The sequence below is a fragment of the Eublepharis macularius genome, chromosome 9 (assembly GCF_028583425.1).
Source record: "Eublepharis macularius isolate TG4126 chromosome 9, MPM_Emac_v1.0, whole genome shotgun sequence".
NCBI lineage: Eukaryota > Metazoa > Chordata > Lepidosauria > Squamata > Eublepharidae > Eublepharis > Eublepharis macularius.
The window spans coordinates 1,459,090-1,479,512 of NC_072798.1; the positions used below are offsets into that span (position 1 = coordinate 1,459,090).

At 53.0% G+C, this 20,423-nt stretch overlaps 1 protein-coding gene across 1 annotated transcript in view; it reads right to left on the reverse strand.

Moving 5' to 3' along the window:
• SHANK3 (SH3 and multiple ankyrin repeat domains 3) overlaps positions 1 to 20,423 on the reverse strand; it is a gene marked incomplete at its 5' end in the record, with an annotated part of 319,560 nt that overhangs the window by 141,532 nt on the left and 157,605 nt on the right. Inside the window, 1 exon segment of the mRNA XM_054988523.1 lies at positions 10,857 to 11,062. Within this exon segment, the coding sequence (XP_054844498.1) occupies positions 10,857 to 11,062 (206 nt within the window).

Sequence of the window (20,423 nt, forward strand, 5' to 3'; positions counted from 1 at the left end):
TCCTGGCAGACTCCAAGACTTTGCGCTTCCTTGATCTCCCGCTTCCACAAAGAACAACGTCCATTTGCTGGAGAACCACAAAGGAGAAACACAGGACCAAAGAAGAGGGCAGAGCTGGACCCCCCAAGCAACCCCCCAAAGCCCCACAGAGCAACAGAGACAGGATGAGGAAAGGGGGGCAGGAGGGTGAGTGGAGGAGAAAAGAGGACAAGGAGAGGCCATAGTTACCCAGCTGTCCAGGCGGCTCATCTGAGGAGGAGCAGAAACGAAAATGAGAGGTGTGTGTGTGTGAGAGAGTCCCAGTGGCAATGCAACGGAAGGCGGGCATGGCAGGAGCATCCGAGCCAGCTGGGCCCTCTCTGGGGGGCAAAACTCAGCCCCCCTCAGACAACGTCCCCTCCCACCGGAATCCCACCCTCTCCCCTCCTCTCACCCTGTGCCCATTTCAGCCAACTGGCCACAGTCAGTCCTGCCCTGCACCAGGGGCTTTCTCTGCTCTGAACTGAACAAAGAAGGGTGGCAGGGACCCCCCCCCACAAGCCCCCACATCAGGCAGAGGCCTTCCTGGACTGCCCGGCTTCAGCCACTCCGCCCAGTGGCTGGTCAGCAGGAGCCCCCCTCTGGAAGCGCCCTTCTCCTCCGAGGGGACTCCGGCTCCCCCAAGACACGCTGCCTGCTCCTTCTCCTCGCTGGAGGATCCTTCTCCCAGACCAACATCCCCAGGCCCTCCCAAGCCACAGCCAGCCAAAGGAAAAAGTCTTCCCCCTCACACAGTTGAGCAGAGGGAGCCAAATCGCCCTCAGGCCTTCCCACCCGAGGATGGCTGCGCCAGACAGGGACACTCAAGGGGGGGAACGTGAGCCAGACACAGACACCCCCGAAGGGGGGCATCGCCAAGCCAGGGAGGGGCAGGTTGGCTGCACAGGAGGGTCACTCAGGGAGATCACTGGTGGCAGCATTCCCAACTCGGCCAGAAGGTTGCTGTTGCATCCAGCTTGGCCCTCAGGTAAAGCTGGTAGTCAGCCGAGGAAGGCCTGGCTCCAAATCCCTACTTAGGCCCATAGGGCACAAGGCAACCTCGGGCCAGTCCGGGCCTGTCCTACCTCACAGGGCTGACCGGTGGCTAACATCAAGAAGACAACCAAACGTCCCGCCTCTGAGCCCCTCAGAGGAAGGCAGGGTAACCCCAGAACAGCCACCCAGGCTTGACATTCAGGTGAGTGAGTGAGTGAGTGAGTGAGTGAGTGAGTGAGTGAGTGAGTGAGAGAGAGAGAGAGAGAGAGAGAGAGAGAGAGAGAGAGAGAGAGTGTACTGTGGCGGGGGGGGGGAGGTCCAAGGTATTTTGCCCGCCCACCCAAGCGGAGGCGTTGCCTGGTGTGGGGCAAGTTGAGCCCCAGCAGTGCTAGCAGCAGCACTGGGAGACAGTGCAGTGTGGGTCTGGGGGGGCAAGGTTTTTTTTTAATATAATTTTTATTTTATAAACATTACATTACAAATACAAGGCTGCTATAAAATACAATATTGTGAATCAGCATACATTAACACTAGTATAGTCTACAAGATAAGAGATAGTGTAACGAGATGTAATATCTAACAGCAGATGACACATTAGTGATTCCAGTGCAACAGATTCTTTTAGTTTAAAGATACAAAGGAAAGGTGCCTGGGAGGATGAGTATCATTGCATGTTAAGTAATCAAAAGAAGGGAACCATTCAGAGAAGAAAACAGTTTCTTTGGGGTAGTGTTGTGATTGATACAAGCTGTCATAGATTTTCTCTTGAATATAGTGACCCCATACTTTCAGCATCCAATTTTCAATTGTGGGGATTTTTGGGGATTTCCAATTGGAAGCTATTAATGATTTAGCTGCTGACAATAAACTTCGAATTAAGTCTTTTCTAATAGTGGGAACCATAATGGGATCCCATTGATCTAAAAAAATCAATTTAGGGTCGAATGGAATTGTATAGCCTGTGATCACTTTTATTTGTTTTAGGATTTCTGTCCAATGTGTGAATGAACCAATAGAACCACAGCCTTTCCAACATAGTGGTGGGTTTGGGGGTGATATTAATGAAAGCTTCTTAGGTGTTATATAGCATCTGTGGAGTATTTTGTATGATTGGATTTTGGTTGTGATGGTACTAGTGTTGAATATATTTGAGGACCAGATTTTTTCCCATTGGTTTGTTGTAATTTCTGATTTACAATCCTGTTGCCAGTCGTGTTGGTACTTCTGTATTTTATGTTTATATGTATTTAGGAGTAAATTGTATAGTTTAGATATTAGGCCCTTTTGCAATAAATGCGTATGGTTTAAGAGGTGTTCAAATTCTGTCATGGGTATACTAAGGATGTTTTTTATATTGATTTGGTTCATCTTATGTGCAAGTTGATGATACATGAACCACTGGATTCTTTTAGTTTTTGTTCCAGTTCTATTTTGCTCAAAATATTTGTTCTTGATGATATATCCATTATACATATTGTCTTAGTCTGTTGCCACATGTTCATAAATGCTTTTGATTGTCCAGGTGGAAACCATTTTTGACCGAGGAATGATGAAAATCTTGATGTATTTGGCAAGATTTTGTGTCTATATTGGTCCCATATGTTCAGAATGGCTTCTAGAAAGGGATTATTTTTATCAAAAAGAGTCCAGTAGCACCTTTAAGACTAACCAATTTTATTTTAGCATAAGCTTTCGAGAATCAAGTTCTCTTCATCAGATGCCTGATACAGAGACTGGACAAACACAGAAGAGCAGGAGAGAGAAGAGGCAATTAGGGGGGGAGAGGGGGAGGGAGCAATCAAAACATTCCTTTGCTAGTATATGTAAACATCTCCTTTTGGTGTATCAGTTGGTTTCAAAGGAGTTTGCCCTGTTAGTTTGTAGAAGCCAAACAGCTAGACCATCCAATTCCAATGCAGTATGGGCCTTCGATAACCACAGCTCTCCCTGCCAGATGCATCTGACAAAGAGATCTGTGGTTCCCGAAAGCCCACGCCAGGTACCACTGAGCTCCCCCAGACCCCACCTCTGTAAAGGAAATGTTACCTGTGGTAATGTGATAACCATTCATAGTCCCTATTCAGTCCCAGCTTGACAGAGTCAAATTTGCATATGAATTCCAGTTCAGCAGCCTCCCGTTGGATTTTGTTTTTGAAAGGTTTCTGTTGAACTACAGTGACCTTTAAGTCTTTGATGGAATGTCCTGGTAGGTTGAAGTGATTATTTTTAGTTATTGTTGGGCGGTCTTTTTTGTCATTCCATATAATATTTTGTATCATGATAGGTTTGTCGTTTGGTAGCAACGTTTTAACCCAATCTATGGGTTCTGAAATATTCAAAATTTGTATTATGTTAAGTAGTCTAATTGAAGCTTGATATATTTCTAAATCCGGGTAGTTAAATCCTCCTTGTGAATGTTTTAATCGGGTAAGTGTACCAAAGGCAATTCTTGGTTTCTTTTTATTTCATAAAAATGTATTTAAAAGGCTCTACCAAGGTTTTAAGGGGGATTTTTAATGGGATCGCTCTCATAAGAAAAAGGAATTTGGGAATAACAAATGTTTTTATTAGGTGATATCTCTCAAACCAAGAAGGGTTATTTTTATTCCATTTATCTAAATTTAGTTTTACCTGATTTATTATCTTGTCATGATTTAGTTTCAGCAGATGTTTCAAGTCCGTTGGTATAGTTATGAGATTTTATTAGGACCCCATTGGTAGTTAGAATATTTTTTGATCAAGTTGATGGTATTGGTTTGTAAGTACACTGGGAGTAGTTGTGATTTAGACTGATTAATAGATAGGCCTGAAATCATACTGAAGTTTGTTAATGTAACCTGTAAGTGTTTTATCGAGTTTGCTGGGTCTGTAAGGTAAACCAACACATCGTCTGCAAAAATACTAAGTTTAAAATTATGAAGTTTCGTGTCTATGCTGTGTATATTGTTGTTGTCTCTAATAGCTATAGCAAGAGGTTCTATAGTTAAAGCAAACAAAATGGGGGATAATGGGCAACCTTGTCTGGTGCCTCTCTGAATATAAATTCTATTGGAGATTTGGTCATTAATTTTAATTTGTGCTGAGGCTTGGGAGTAGATAGTATTGATTATGTTCAAAAATTTGTTACCAAAACGCATATGCTGTAATGTTAATTTGAGGTATGAGATTTCAACCGAGCCAAAGGCTTTCTCAATATCAAGAGACAGAAAAGCCGACTCAAAACCGTTTCCTTGACAATATGAAATCAAATTTAAGGTTTTATAAATATTGTTCATTAAGTCCCTGTGTGGAATAAAACCAGAGTGATCTTGATGTATGTACTGAGAGATAAAGGAATTAATTCTTTTGGTAATCACATGGTCAAGGAATGTGACTGTACTGCAACCGCAGCTTAGTAAGCTTCTGCTATCTGTGTAGTCAGAACTATGTGCTGTCCCTTTAACAATTGGTACTCATGGGAATTGTAGTCCCCCCTCCAACATAGAAGTTTATTGCAGGCTTCCTGTGAAGGTGTTAAAAGTTGATGGTCCTCTTCCTCCCTCTGTTCGGCATCTTACCCCCTCAAGCAAGGAAGCAACAGCTATCATGAATTTACCGCTTGTCTACAAATTAATCTGGACCAATAAAGATGTATCTTGCTTCTGACTGAACCATGTCTATGGATTCAACGTTTTGTCATGTGCTTTATTCACTGCTGAGTCTATCTGGACCTCTAAGAAATAAATAGCTGTTTGAGAACTTGACAATTCAAAGGGTTTTAAAAAAAAGGATCAGCTAGCATAATTTGCAAATAGTGGATGATTTCTGATCAAACAGCACACAGTTTTATTAAAACTAGGATGGCATTGTCCCCGGTGGGCCTCACAATTAATTTCTGTTGACCTTGGGACAGAAACTGCCAAGACCAGGGGGTTCAATGTCACTGAACACAACACAGAAGTAGGAAAATTTACACTGGACAGCCATTGGCTTTGTGGCACTAGTTGTGAGGACTAGGAACAGGTCTTCTGAAAAGAAAACACGGGGGTGAGAGCCGAGCCGAGGACGCAACCTGATTCAACTGCCAGCCCTCGACAACTGGCTGCCGCGGTGCTGTATTCTAAATCCTAGGCGCACTATGAGAGTCTTCATTCATTTCCTGCCCCACCACCCCCTGTGCCAAACAGCATGCGTGCCCTTCTCTCTCCCCCTCTGTGCTCCCCCCCCGCCAGATCTGCACCCCTGCCTCTTAGCCCCTCTTCTTCTGATAACTGACCCACAGGTCTCCAGGCAGTCTCATCTCAGTTTCCTTTCCCTCTTTTGCCCCCTGCAGCCCACAGGGCTGGCCTCTCTCTACCACCATAGGCCTCTTGGCCTCCTGTCTCTCAGCAGCCCCATCTTGCTTCCCTCTGCTTTTGCTTTCTTCCCGCCCCCCCCCCCCTATTGCTGTTCCTCCTTGAGTTCAGCGTCAAGAGTGCCCAACATTTCCAGAAACAGGAGTGGGCTGTGCAGGCAGGCCGGGTGCAGAGTCTGTCTGCTGCTGGCGGGAAGAAAGCAAAGTTCCGGATCACTAGTAACTGCAAGTTCTGCCGTTGCCAGTCAAATACTCACGAGCCCTTTGGGCTTGCGGGCCCAGAGGCCCCGGCAGCAGGGCTAGCAGAACATGTAGGCAGAGGTCCAAGGGAATTCCCTCCAACAGCTGAGCAAGTGAGGGCTGGGATGCTGCTGACGGTCCCCAGCCTATGAATTCTAATGTGAGGGAACCCCCAAGAGGGAGGTGGGAAGCAGAGGTCCAGGAGGGCCCCTGGAGGGTGCCGCTCACTCCAGCCCCTAGCCAGGCCAAGTACTGAACAAACACCTGGGCCTCCTCCCGGCTTGTTGCGGCTGCAGAACACGGCTCATTCCCACTCTGGTGGCTCTTGGCTCTTTCCAGGCAGCCCTCCAACAGGGAGAGTGGCCTGGATGGACTCCAGTCACAGCGCAGCACCACCCACCCACAGAGCAGCTGACGTAGCCAGCAGCTGCAACACCCACTGCGTAGCTCGCCACGCTGGCTGCTGACTCTCTTGCCAGAGCCGGGCTCCTACGTCGCTGCAGGCCATGCAACAGCCAGTGGCTTGACCAGCACAGTTGATTCTCCCATGCAGTGACTGGGAGAGCTCTACGGGGGATCCCCTAGTTAGTCAGTGCAGCTTTCAAAGGCACAGGAGCCTCACAACTCCAGAAAAGTTGGCAACTCTATTCATCAAAACCTGCATTCAGAACTCCACTCCTGATGATCTCTCGGATGCATCTGTTTTAACGGGTTTGGCAGAGAAGGATCGGCACCCAGCCCTATTCTTGCCTAACCTCAGCTGCCTTCAGCATTGGACTAGGGGGGCTCCGCACGGAGGAAGTTCTGCCCCGTTCATAAAGATGCACCAGCAAGGGGAGGCAGGTTCCTTGAGGTTCATCTCACCCCCTCGCCCCCCCCATCACTCCTGGCTTGTAATAAGCCTCGTTAGCAGTGGAGAGATAGGGTGACCAAGGGCAGCTGGGAAGAACAGCGGCAACAATTAACCTACGAACACAGCAGAGAGACGCTGCAGGGGTAAGGTGCTAAGTGAAATGACTCCCATCTGGGACAGAGCCAGTGAGCATATCCCACCCCTGAAGCTGCAAGGTCTCCGCCGTGCCTGGGACTCCTTCCAGGGCTCTCTGTACCTGGTCCCATGCAAGAACTGGACCCTCCAGGTGTGCTAAATCTTTGCTGGCCCACCATGCTAAGCCTCCTTTCTGCCCTGCCAGGTAGGACCAGTTTCAATCTGAGTGTCCAGCAAGGATTCTCAAATGTGCTGTTTCGCACGTAGATAAGAGCGTGTGCGTTCTGCTTCTGCTTCTTCTTCTACTCTGCAGTCGATTGGCTTGTGGTGGGCCAAAAGATGAGCTCTGCCTTCATCCAAGTTCCCTCTTTGATGGGATTCAAACCTCTTCAACACTCCTGTTTTTTCCCCAGCGGGGAGAGGCCAGGCTGCCTTCTGCAAGCGTCCATCGGTGCATTCTCCAGCCGGTGCTGCCTCAATGTCTGCCTGCCCTTGCCTTGCATAAATGTGCTCCTTGGGGCATCATTCCCAGCCCAGCCCCTGGACCCTTGCCTAGGAGAGGCCCTGAGCGTTTGGAGCGGGGAGGGGGGTTGCCCGAGCTGTGTGGACATTTGGGGGGATATGGCTGGAATGGCCCCGTTTCCTTCCTGGCATGTCCATCTGACAGAGAAGTTTCCAGGGCAGGATCCAAACCCCCATTCCATCTGCACAGCTGCCAGGATGTGGGCGTTACTGGCTCCCAGCAGGCACCCCTCAGCCTTCCCTGGGCATCGTACGCTATTGCCCATGCTGCATTCAGTGTGTGGGCAGTGTCGCCATGGACGCCGGTACAGTTGCTAAGTCCTCAGCTCTTTGGACTTGGGTCGGCTTAAAAATACCTGCTCCCTTCCAGGTGAGCCTAAGGGATCAATATGCTACACCTAGGGTGCAGGGGCTGAGCTATGAGTTACCCAATTTAAGAGCATGATCCTAAGCAAATTTACTCAGAAGGAAGAGCCGCTTAGCTCATAGACATATACAGTTGGAAGGTACCCCCGGGGTCATCTAGTCCAGCCCTCTGCACAGTGCAGGAAACCCACAGCTGTCTCCCCCCCTCACCTCCTGCACTGACCCCTGCTCTATGCCCAGAGGAAAGCAACAAACCTCCAGGATCCCTGGCCAATATGGCTCTGAGGGAAATTCCTTTCTGATCCAGAAGTGGCAATCAACATTATGCTGGACATATAGGAAAGGACCATGAAGCTCACGGAGCTTCATTCCCGGAGGAACCTGGTGCTACTCTGAAGAAGACCGAACAGGGCTTTTAATTTCTGGAACTCTCGCCTGCATGCCTCCATCTCCATTTTACAGCGGCATTTATATCCCCCTATGGCAGACCCCAATCCCAGAGTTTTCCTGTTCTCTGGGCTCTCTTTCCTCCCAGGGACCACGAAGGGCTCAGCAGTCACCAAAGTGTGTTCTTCTGGACTCTCACAACTCACAGGAGTCTTTGCTGGACAAAGAGGCATCTTCAAAACAGCTTACTTTGGACATGCAGGTAACTTTCTGCATTTCAAAAGCAGCTTTTGATATTTTTTTCTTTTACAAGGAGTGACTCCGCACATGTTGGATAATGCACTTTCAATGAACTTTATCAATCATTTGAGGTGGATTTTTTGTTCCGCGCACAAAAAAATCAGTTCCAAATGATCTATAAAGAGGATTGGAAGTGCATTATCCAACGTGTGCGGAATCACTCAATATTAAATAAACAGACCGAAGGGGGAAGAAACACTCCCATAAAAACACTGGAGTAAATGAGCGATAGCTTTAATTGGAAAAAGAAATAAAAAAAGAATATAAGGTGGTTTTAAAAAGTGGGCCAAGGAGGACATGGAGTGTTAACAGGTTAGTGTCGACTCTGTGCAAGAGGAGAAGGGGGGGGGGGGTCTCCTCATTGTGAGTCTTGCTTTTTAACCCCTCACTTACTTTGGAGCTCGGTTGCTTGTGAGGCTCTTGGCCTCCAAGCCTAGCCAGTATGTTCTCCTTGACTATTCTGGGATGCTCCCATTTTTGCACAGGTTTCCCAACAGCCATTCAATTTTGTCAACACTTCTAAGAAAGTAACTGCAATTTGGTGGTATATTCATATGTTTCGGTGTTGGTAAAATATGTAGCCACAAAAATTTATTTATTTAAAAAACTCTTCTAACATTCTATTGCTTCTTTAAAGCTTTTTTACCTTGACTGTCCACTAGTGGATGCTCAGACCAGCATGCCAAGAGAATACATATTAACGAGACGCTTCAGTCATTTCCATCCGATAGCTCAGGCCACACGGTCTCCTCTGCACTTGGTCAAGAGGGTCTTTGCCTGCCTCTTGCTGAGCCAAGGCCCAGGCCAGTGCTGAAAGGGCCCCTGCCGGGCAACCCGGCAAGCACCGGCCCTGCCTTTGCCCTCAAGCACTCATCCCTCAAAAGACACGCGCAGAATCAGCCGGCCACGCTTCCGAGGCTCCGCCCCCTGCCTTCCCTGGCCAGGACTCCTTTCTCTGTGGCGCGTGACACAAAACAGTGCTGCAGACCAGCCCGCTCCACCTACGGACGAGCCACCACATGCCAACGCAGGTAAGCAGCAACGGGGCTTTCCCCTTGGCAGCATCTTGCTCTCAGCACAGAGATCCCTACCCGTTTTTCTGAGATTCAGATGCCAGGTGAAGAGACACTCTTTGTCCCAAACACTTGGGGATTTGTCTTTTAACAACAACTTAAACTGTTCATGGCTACCTCTATGTGGCATAGCTGTGTTATGCTAAATTCCTGTGAACTGTCTCAGGTAACACTCTGGTTGTGAGGAAAGCCAGAAGCCTCTGAAAAACATCATCTGCTTTAGCCAAAGAAAAAACACCGGCCAGGGCTGAATGGCCAGAGCCAGCCCACGAACAGCAGCAGGTGGCACCAAGGAAGGCAGGCCTGCCGCCCCCCCCCCCGCCACTAATGCCCAAGCCTATTTATTCCAGGGAGGGGCCACAGGGTGGCAGTCCTTTGGACACGACTGCAGGAAGGGGGGTGCGAAATCACTGCCCTCGCTCGACCCAGGATAAAGCTGGCAAGGCAGCCCATGGCCCAGCAGGACCGAAAGGCCCTCGCCAGGCCAGCGTGGCTTCTTCCAAAGCAGCCTTGGGTAGAAATTCCCAGCACTGCAACCATGACACACAGCTAGACTGCAGCGGTGTTTATAAAGACGCCCCACGCACAGTGCAACAGTGGAATGGGTGCCAGGGGAGACCCGGGCCATCCTCTCTCGCCATGAATGTTCACAAGAAAAAAACCAGACCCTCTGGTCAGGAGCGCTTCAGTCATCAGCTGCTCTGGAAAGAAAGGAGCGCTTCTCCTGCCTGTGCCAAGCAAAGCCATCCACAGCAAAGCTACTCGGTCCGAGGCCAGGCCAGTCGCTTCTGCCTCCGCCTTGAACTCTGAGGACCAGCCGCACAGGCCAGCCTCTGGGCCAAGACTGCTCTGCTCCTGCCCGATTTGGAGGGGGGGGCACCCGCAGCAAACTCCAGGCCACCCAACACAAGCAACAGCCCAGCTCTTCTCCGGATGGGCCTTCAGGCAAGCAGCATTCTGCCCCCTTCCTCAATCACGTCCCTCCTGGCCTGGCCCCCCCTCAGCTCAGCGCCAGGCCCTTCCCAGCATCTTCCACCGCCAGGCCCACCCAGGGCAGCGGCTGGCATCTGCCCGGCCCCTGAAGCACCCACTCCGCTGCCTCCGCTCTCTCAACCCGCACGGCAACCAGGGTGCCAACGCGACACGTGTGGAGGCATGATCCGGGCCCTGCTCTGGCGCGCCCCCGCTCCGGCTTGTCCCGTCTCCCCGAGTCTGCAGGAGCAGGCGCCGAACCGCCAGCTGCACAAGCCCGGAAACGGAACGCACCGGCCGGGCTGCTCGGCCCCCTTTGCCGCCGCGCCGAGTCGCGAACAGCGCCTGTGCCCGAAGCAGCAGCAGCAGCAGGCACGGCCGGGAAGCCCTTCCTCCCGCCAGGCAGCCCACGCGGCGAGGCGAGGCGAGGCGAGGCGGGCGGCTCTGCGCTCGGAAGAAGCGCCCCCCCGGGGCGGGGGGAGAAAGGGAAGCCCCGGAGCCCTGCGAGTGACCCGGCCCGGCCTCAGTGCCCGCCGCCTGCCCGTGCGGCCCGCCCCGGCCCAGGCCCCGCCGAAGCCCCGCCGCCCTCCGCCCGCCCGCTGCCGGCGCGCCACTGCGAGGGGCGTGGGCCACCCGAAGGCTGCTGCCGCCCGCGACTCACCCTTGACGGCTTCTCCGCGGTTGAGCTGGATCTCGCCCTCGCCCTGCGGCGTGTAGCTCTTGACGGCGATGAACTTGCGGCCGGGCACGGCGCTGTAGAGCTTCCTCTTGGGCCCCCGCAGCGGGGCCGGCGCGGCGTGCGGGGTGGGCTCCACGCCCGGCCCGGCCCCCGGCGCCCCCCCGGGGCCGCTCCCGCTGGCGCTCGGGCTGTAAACGAAAACATACGTTACGGTGCTGAGGCCCGCCGGCGCCGGCGGAGGCAGCGCCATGGCCCCGGCCCCGGCCGGGCGGCTGCAAGGAGCGGCGGGCTGGGCGCCGGCCCGGCCTCCCCCGCGAGCCTCAGCGCAGCCCGGGCCGCGGCAGCCGCTGCGGCAGCCGCCCGGCGTGGCCTCGCGATCCGGCGCCCGCCGCGCCGCGCCCGCCCGGGGCTCCGGCGGGCCAGCTGCCCTGGCGCTGCGCGGGGCCGCCTCCGCCGCCGCCGCCCCCCGCCGGCAGCTCCATGGCCCGCGCCGGGCCCGCTCGGCTCAGCCGCCGCCGCCGCCGCCGCCGGCACGCCGCGGACGCCTCCGCCGCGACTGCTGCCCGCACATGGCGGCGGGGGCGGCCGGGCGCGCCACCAACCGACGGCCGCCCGGCCAGCCAGCCCCGCCGCCGCCGGCTCCTCCCCTCCGGCTCGGGCGGGCGCTCTCCAGGCCGGGGAGGGAGCAGCCGGGCCGCCCCGCCCGCGGGCGCCCTCCCGCCTCCCGCCCAGCAGAAACGCCGCCCGCCCCCGCAGCCCCCCGAGCGCGCGCAGAGCGCTTCTCGCCCCCCCCCCCGGCGCAGCCCTCCTCCCCAGTAGCGGAGGGCTTGCCAGCCTCCCGGTGCGAGCTGGAGATCTCCCGGAATTCCAGTCGCCCTCCTGCCAAAGAGCCCGTCCCCCCGGAGAAAAGGGAGCGCCGCAAGGTGGGCTCTCTCTAGGGCGTTATAGCCCGCCGAGGACCCCTGCCCTCTCCAGCCCCCCCCCCCCGAATCTCCAGGCATTCCCCAACTCGGGCCTGGCCGCGGCTTGCGGCTTTTTGCGCCGCTGAGGCTGAGCGCCAAACTGGGACCCTGAAGGAGTTCCGGAAGGTTGCCACCCTCCCGGCCTTCGGCAGCCATCGCAAACCTGAATTCCTCAGGAGGGCTTTTCTACCAGGGGGTGCTGCGGAGAGGGGCCTGGGGGTGAGGCGGGTAGGTGGGCTGGACTATTTGGGCGTGGCTGTCGAGGGAGGGAGGGCTGTGTCGGCCGCTCGGCTCATGTTGTGCTTCAGGGCCGTTCCCGCTCCCACTGGATTTGTGCTCGATTCTGAGGTTTCTGCAACCCTGTTGTCTCACCTTGCAGAAGGTCACACCCCTTGACCCTGCTGTGATCCGCCTCGAGTCTCAGCCAGAAAGGCGGAATATACATGAAAATAAATAACGGAAAGGGGGCGGTGGAGAGAGCAGCAGCAGGCATTTCTACGCCTGGCTCCTTCCTCACTCCTGTCTGCAGCCAGCTGGAGCTAAAGGGACTTGCAGGCCACGGTGGCTTCCAGGGCTGCTTGTGCTGCCCCAGCTGCTCCGCAAAGGAAGACACTTTGTCCACTGACACCCCCCAGCCAAGCGCTGCCTTGGACTTGAGCAGATCTTTGCTTGTCTGCTGCCAGGACAGGAACTCGGCCTCCCTTTTCCTCTGTATCAAGCCACAAAGGGGGGTGGGGTGGGGGGCGGCAAGTAGGAATGAAAGGGAGGGAGGCTAATGAGGGAGTGGGGAGCCAGTTTGCAGGATCACTCACAGGCTACATGGTGGACAGACAACCAAGTGCCTCTGTACATGCGCAGAGCGCCTCTCCCTCAGCCAGGAGGCAGCACAACCTGCCCCTAGAATGAGGGAAAGGAGGCGCTGGGACAGGAGCTCTGGGCTGGCCTGTCCACTCTGTTTGCCTTGTGGGAAGGAAATAAAAGTTGGGGGGAGGCTCCCTTTCTGGCCACTGCTGCTGCTGCTGCAGGGGCTTCCCGAGAACGGCAAGTGAATGCCAACATGCAGCTCCCCCGCAGTGGAGAGAAGCAGGCAGAGGGGGGCACAGTGTTTGGGACTGGCATGCTCCATGGATCACGTTGGGTGGCCAGGGCTGTCACCAGGCCTGGGAAAAGACATTTTGTGTCCGCGCCCACCCCTTGTGGCTTCTGCCTTCCAGGGTAGCGCTGCTGAAATGCTCACACAGGCTGCCCCTGCTCCAAAGCTCTTGTGCCCCAGCCTTGCCTTCTCATGCCTGCTCATGTTTGCAATTTGTTCCTCCCTCCCCAGTCATGTTCAGGGGCTGAATGTGCTGAACAGTAGGCACAGAGCCAATGAGAAGTGGCAGCTGTGCTAACCTCTCTGGCCTGCTGCCCTCACTAAGCCTCTGAGGGAGCTGATACCCAGCTTTCTTCTGAATGCAAGAGGGTAGCCGTGTTAGTCTGTTATAGCGAAATAAAACAAAAGTCCAGAGATGCCATAAAGCCTAAAGTCTGGGGATGCTGTTTCAAGGGAAAGTTGCAAAGGTAGGTGAGGGAGGAGCTGAGAGGGAGAGGTTGGGGGCAAACGCCATCATGACTCCTGCGAGCGTAAATTCGCGGTGTCTAAAACGGGATCAGCAGGTAAGCAGGGCGACGAAGCCCCCTCGGATCACCTGGCTTGTAACTGCTGATCCCCAGACCCTCCCTCTCAGCTCCTCCTCCGCAGTTGTTTGTCTTTAAGGCACCATTTTGTTTTTCTTGTGAACTTTTAGAAATGTACTAAATCATTCATAACTGGCAAAAGACATTAGATAAAAGAATGGGGAGTTATATCTATATATCTTTGGTGCCCATTCTGTGCCCCTTGGGCAACTGCCCATATCCACATTGTAAAGGCTCTCCTGTTTGCAGTCTCCCAGGGCTCTTCCGGCTGTGTGTCTGTCTTCTTTGCCCATCAACCATTGCTTCTCTGGCCCGGCACCCAACCAAGATGTCTTCCGTTCCATACTAATTGCCAGAGCTCACCATCCTGGTAGCGGGCTCTACATTGTTCCCATTTTTCAGACCCCTGGCGGGAAGTCACATGTGGCCCGAGGAGGGAGTTGCGTTCTAATGCCTGATGACAGGTCATGTTGTATGAGTGTTCTTTCAAATGTTAAAACTACTGACCCCATTGCACAGTGTGACTTTGAGTAAAACAAATCCACAAAAACATGAAAGGCTGGCATTCAAGGGAAGAGCAATACAACAGATCTACCTTCCTGCCCTGGTTGCGTCCAAAGGCAACTGCTGCTTTTACCTCGAAAGACCCAGAGGAGCATGGCACCCGAAAGACATACGGCCTTGCTCAGCAAAGAATCTCAGCATGCCAAGGAAGACGGTCCTACATCAGACTCCTTTGGGGGATGGAAAAAGTTGTGCCTACATGGGACATGGTGGGGGGAGGCTGAGGCCAGTTAACAAGGTGCTCCTTTACTGCAGTACAGAGGGATGGAAAGCACAAGCGACAAGGTGTGAAGGGTCCCAGCTGGGGTGGGAGATTTCCCCCCCTGCTACAGACTAACACAGCCAGTCTCCTGACATTGGTCCCACTGGTCTCTGAGCAAAACCCTGAAGGGATTCCAGTGACACCGACACCTGCACGTGCCTCTCCAGCCCCAGCTTCTGGGCAAAGCGTGGTGCCGCATCAGGCCGGAGGGCAGACACAGAGTTCAGGATTGCATAATATGGATTTATCATTTTTCATTATTGCTTTTGCTTAAAAACTGTTTCTGTGTTTAGCAAAACAGTTGCAACCCCACACCCATTCCCACTGGCTCTGCCTCCAGTTGCCCTGTGGCCCTGCAGTTTTGTGCCGCTATGGAAGCATGAGAAGGGGTCTTGCCACCCCAAAACCGCCTGCCTGGTTTGGGGCCAAATTCCTACCTGGCCCTAGCAGTGGCGATCAGCCAGGCTTGGCGTGTTTTGTTCAGGATCCTGCCGGTCCTGAACGCCAGCAAAATGTGCCAACTCTTGAGGGAACTCGGGCATGACACCCAGCGCATGACTTCTGCCAGGTAAACTAGTAGCCGGAGGCAGTTGCCAGCCGGTCAGAGAGTAGAGCACATTTTACTGCCATCACCGTGGGAGGCCAGTGGGTCACTCCGAGGAAATGTGCAGCCGCTACACGGTTCTGTCCTCTACTCTGGCAGGTCCTGATCCAAGAAGAATGGGAGGTCCCTTTTAGTCGCCACAGATAGGGGCCACTGATGGACTGCACCTCCAGGAATCTGTCTAACCCCCTTTGAACGGCATCTGCACTTACGACCGTCACTGCATACACTGGCAGGGAATTCTGCAATGTAATTACTCATTGAGTAAAGAAGTATTTCCTTTTGTCTGTTCTAAACCTATTGCCCATCAACTTCACTCAGGTGGTCCCGAGTTCTACTGTTATGGGAGAGGGAGAAAAGGTTTTCTGTATGTACTTTCTCCACCATATTCGTAACATTATAAGCCTTCACCATGATCTCCTCTTGCTGTATTTTTTAGATTGAAAAGTCCCAGACTCTTCAGCCTTTCCTCCTAGGAAAGGTGCTCCAATAATCTTGGTCGCCCTCTTCTGCACTTTTCCCAGCTCCACAATACCTTTTTTGAGATACAGCAACCGGAACTATGCAAAGTACTGCAAACGAGAGAGCTACATAGCTCTGTACAAGGACATTACAATCTCAGCTGTTTTATTTTCAGTCCCTTTCCTAATAATCCAAAGCACGGAGTTTGCCTTTTTCATTACCAGCTGCACATGGAATCTACATTTTCATTGTAACTCAAGTTCTGTTTGGTACACAAGGATGACTGGCACAGAAGCAGATGTGGGTGTCACAAGGGACACTGCTCAGTTCGTGAACCACAAGGTTATTTTGCAAAGAGCATGCCTGTTTTAGAAAAAGTCCAGGTACTCTCACAGCAATCAACGGGCATTTCATTGAGAATCATGCTGAAGAACTTCTACGCACGTGCAGCTAAAGGAGCTGGATTGGGGTGCTTTGTGCATGCAGAAAATCCCACCCATGATGGAGGAGGATTTCTAAGGGGAATGGCTTGATCAGGGCTTTTTTTCTGGGAAAAGAGGTGGTGGGACTCAGTGGTGGAACTCAGGACCGCACAATGAAGTCACTTTGGGGCAGCTGGAACAAGGGGGGAGTTTTTTAAAGTTTAAATCATGTGGCTGGTGGCCCCGCCCCCTGATCTCCAGACAGAGGGGAGTTGAGATTGCCGTCCGCACCATGGCATGGAGGGCAATCTCAACTCCCCTCTGTCTGGAGATCAGGGGGCGGGGCCACCGGCCATGTGACCATTTTCAAGCGGTGCCGGAACTCCATTCCACCACATTCCAGCTGGAAAAAAAGCCCTGCTTAATATGCAATACAGCCAAACATTAAAGCTCCACAAATTCTTATAATGAGGCAGAGTGTTACGGACTTCAGCACCACAACGACGAAGAATGTGACACGTTCATTCATTTGGGCCAGCTGACAGCAAGGCCTGATCAATATGCAGCAGAAGCAAAGGCAGAAGTCAAAATCTCTGGCGAGAGAAGGAAGCAGTGGGGAGAGGGGAATGGCGATGCGGAGATACTCTCCCCAGGAAGGCCGATGGACGTGCCAGTCCGAGCAGCCTGTTGCCCTGTCTAACTCAAAAGACGTTGGAAACGGGGGGGGGGGGGGGAGAAATTTCTCCCGCTATCTATCAATATGGAGATCAAAAAGGCAGAACCACCTCTGTTGAGTGGGAAAGCAAGCACACACACACCCCAACACACACGCACACACACACAGAGGGGCTGGGTAGGAAAGGTGAGAAACACTTTGCCTCCGAATCTTGTGGGATAGACACCCCCCCCCCAACATCCTTTCCCTGTTAGATGGAGAGCGCGGCTCCTTCCCTGCTTCTGACTCCTGGGGGGCGGAGCGCAACAGAGCACCCAACAGCATCAGCGGAGGCGTGTAGGAGGAGGTTGGTTTTCCTTTTAATTTGTTATCAAGTATAAACTTTACTGCTCCCTTTTTTGGATTTGCAGCGGGGAGTGAGTTCCAGGCGGCATCAGATACTAAAGCATTGCTGAAACGTGCTTCTGGGATAAAACATTTGATCCCAAAGCACAACATGTTCTTCACGTGATCTCCTGCCTTCAGATGGGAAACCTAGTATGAATATTGGCTGTCCAAGATGGGATCATTTAGGCAAGAGGCACCATTCCTCTTGGCCACCCCTTGCCCTGGGGGAAGCTCATCTATCCCGAAAGGATCTCTGACCGGCGCCTGGTGCAGCCTTCCCAAATGAAAGCACAAGGAAGCGAGTGTGTGTGTGTGTGGGGTGTGTGTGTGTGGGGGGGGGGTCCAGGCTTCTAGAACGCCCTCCTTTCAGCAGTTTGCCCGTCCTCTTCCCTGCAGTCCTTTCACAGATCCACAGGCCAAGAAAAACACCTTTATTCTGTGGCAGCTTGGAGCTGAGATCGAGCTCTAGTGTTGGACTAAGATTTGGGAGATCCAGGTTCAAATCCCCAAACCACCCCGAGGGTCTCCAGGTGGTCTTGGGCCACTCTCTCTCTCAGGCGAATCTCCCTCACGTTTGTGAGCATAAAACGGGGACTGGAGAACCTCGTACATTCGGTGGCGTCAAAACACTGTCTCTCCCCCTGCTTTTTATGAAGCCCAGTATTTTTCTTGTTGTTAGCCGAATTGAGTTGTTCCCCCTTTACGTGAGGATCAGTATTATTTGTATTTTTAAATAGCCGTGTGAGCAGTTTTTGTTGAGAGTTGGTGTGATAATATTGCAAATAAGTTAGCTCTGTCTCTCTTAGAAGCAGGATCCAAAGTCCCACCTCGTGCAAAGTTCTTGGAGAGGCCCCAAGTCCAGGCCCGAAGGAGCTTTATCAGGCTAACCTGGGACCTGTCACTGCTTGCAACAACTGCACCACATGACCCAAGATCCCTTACAATGTAATAGAGGATGTGGGGGGCTCACCTCTCAGGCCTTGCTCTGCTTCGGGCACCCCAAAGGATAGTTACAGCAGAAGCGGAAACGCTATCTTCTGGGGTGGCCCCCCTGGGCTAGGGAGGAATGCGTGGCATGGCCTGTTATTAAGGTGCGGTGTGCCACTGAAGAGAGGGGGGAAGCCCCAGTGGGGTTGGGGGGGGGGGTCAAAAGCAATGTGCTCAAATTGTGTTCCACAAAGGCTGAGGTGAAGCTTCAGGAAAAGTCGCCTGAGAGCCATTCAGCCGACAGCAGAGATGGCTGCACCAGGCGCCGGTCAGAGATCCTTTCGGGGTAAATCAGCCTCGCCCAAGGGAAGGGGGTAGCCAAGAGGAACGATGCACCTTGCCTATGTGATCCCATCCTGGGCAGCCAATATTCGTACCACGGTTCCCATCTGGGAGCAGGAGAGGGTATGAAGAACGTGTTTAGGCTCAAATGCTTCCCCCGGGGGAAATGCCGTGCAGAGGTGGAGCGAGCTGCTGCCCTGGGGAGCTTTGGAGCCCCCTTCCTTGAGGATATCTTGCCTCGGGACAGCAGCATGGAGGAGAAACCTTTTCCAGCCCTTGCATCAGATTTCTGCTATCCTTGCCGTATTGTATTGTTTATTGAATGGCCCAGACAACGTGCCCTCAGCCTCAGAGAGAAAGGTGGACTATAAATAATGTAAATATAAATAAATCCCAGTTCCACACAGGCCATCTACACAGTCTTAATAAAGAGATGTAGGTGATTTAAGAATGGAGAGATGTGCGTGGTTAAGGATCAACTGCGAAAAAGCGGTGGGGTCTGCAGAGAGTAGGAGGAGATGAAGATGAAGACTAATGTTGGTATCCGCTTTGGGTAATGAGAACTTACAGATGGCTGAGCGCTCCTGTGTTTGGGCCAAAAGTCCATTATCGGCAGAAAGATATGGACCCCGAGCCTCAGTCCATCAGCACCTTTCAAGTAAGAGGCTGTTTTGCTATTCTGACTCGACTTCTGTGCTACAGCAAGATTTGGGTCCAATAGCACCTTGAAGACCAACTAGATTCCCCAAGTATGAACTTTTGAGAGTTAGAGCTTGGTTGCAAGCTCACACCCTGGAGATCTAGTTGGTCTTTAAGGTGCTGTCGGACCTGAATCTTGCTCTTCTATGACAGTGCCAGTAATAATTGCACTGTTGAATCACAAGCAACCCTTCCGCTGTGTTTCCTCCCCCACCCCTGCCACCAAGAGAAGTCCATGCCCTTTCCCAACGGAAGGGAATTCATTGTCATGTCCTTCCCAGAAGCGCACTAAATCAGAAGGCAGCTGCAGTGGAAGTCAAGTATACTTTCCGCCCCACCTAAGGCTAGAAGGTGTAATATTTCCTGCAACAATCCAAAAGTAAAATGTAAATATAAATGCCGGGGGGGGCAGGGGGGGCGAGAACGCCACTGGATAAGCGTCAAGATGGAAACTTGCGTTTTGCTGAAGGGATTTAGAGCAAAGTGGGCGAATGCGAAGACCTGCTGGTGACTGGCACTCCTGGTCAAGAGAGTGGAGGGGTGAGGAGGGATCTGGGGCTACGGGTCGGGGTCGGGGAATGACAGCGCTGCTGCCCGTTCTGGGGAAGGGGAGGGAGAGAACAGCTTTGTTTGGAAAGGAAACAGATGGTCTCTCAAGGCAGGTGCTTGAAGTGAAGTCAGCAGAGCCTGACACACACCCCCCCCCCCACACACACTCATGATGGCAAAAGGAAATCTGAAAGGCAGTAAGAGAATCACTAAGGGGGCGGAAACAGGAGCCACGCGGGCCCTGCTCCCGTCACCCCTCCCAAAAGGGAGGATCCAGGGCAAAAGGTGTCCCCGGTCATGGGAGGTTCTGGAAGGCTGGGTCTGGTTCCAGAAAGGAACTGCTGGTACAAACCCCTTGAACTGACCCTTGGGAAGGGAGAGGCCAAAGAAGGCTCGGGGCCAAGCTACAAGTGACGCCTGACACAGGTTGGACACTTGTCAGCTTCCCTCAAGTTTTGGTGGGAAATGTAGGCAGCTTGGCGGAATGCTGGACAAGTGACCGTTGAAAAGTCCGTTGGACAGCAGACGGAGAGCCAAGCTGCAGGACGGGGATGCCTACATTTCCCATCAAAACTCGAGGGAAGCTGACAAGGGTCCAACCCTGTGTCAGGCATCACTTCGTAGCTTGGACCTCAGTTATCATTTGAGCCTCGGGATGACTGTCTTCCTCTGCAACCCCTCCCCTTTTGCTATGCAGCCAGCCAGCCAGCAAGCAGCCCCAGCAGGGGTGTCCCTCTGCAGGGAGAAGCCCCTCCCATTCCTCGGGGTGTCCTCAGCCATGCACACGCACACACATCTTGCCTTGCACACTCAACTTTGGGAACGGATGCTGCTACCCAGCAAGACCACACTCCAGCAGCCCAGAGCAGGGCCTTTTCAACACTGGCCTCAGTTCCCTCAAGTGGCCTCCCCGAGGAGGTCTGCCAAGCTCTTTCAGGACCTTTCGTTCACCCCCCCGATTGCTAGAGAAGGCTGGCTGCTCCTTGGGTTTTCTGCTTTTCACAGCCAGATCTTCA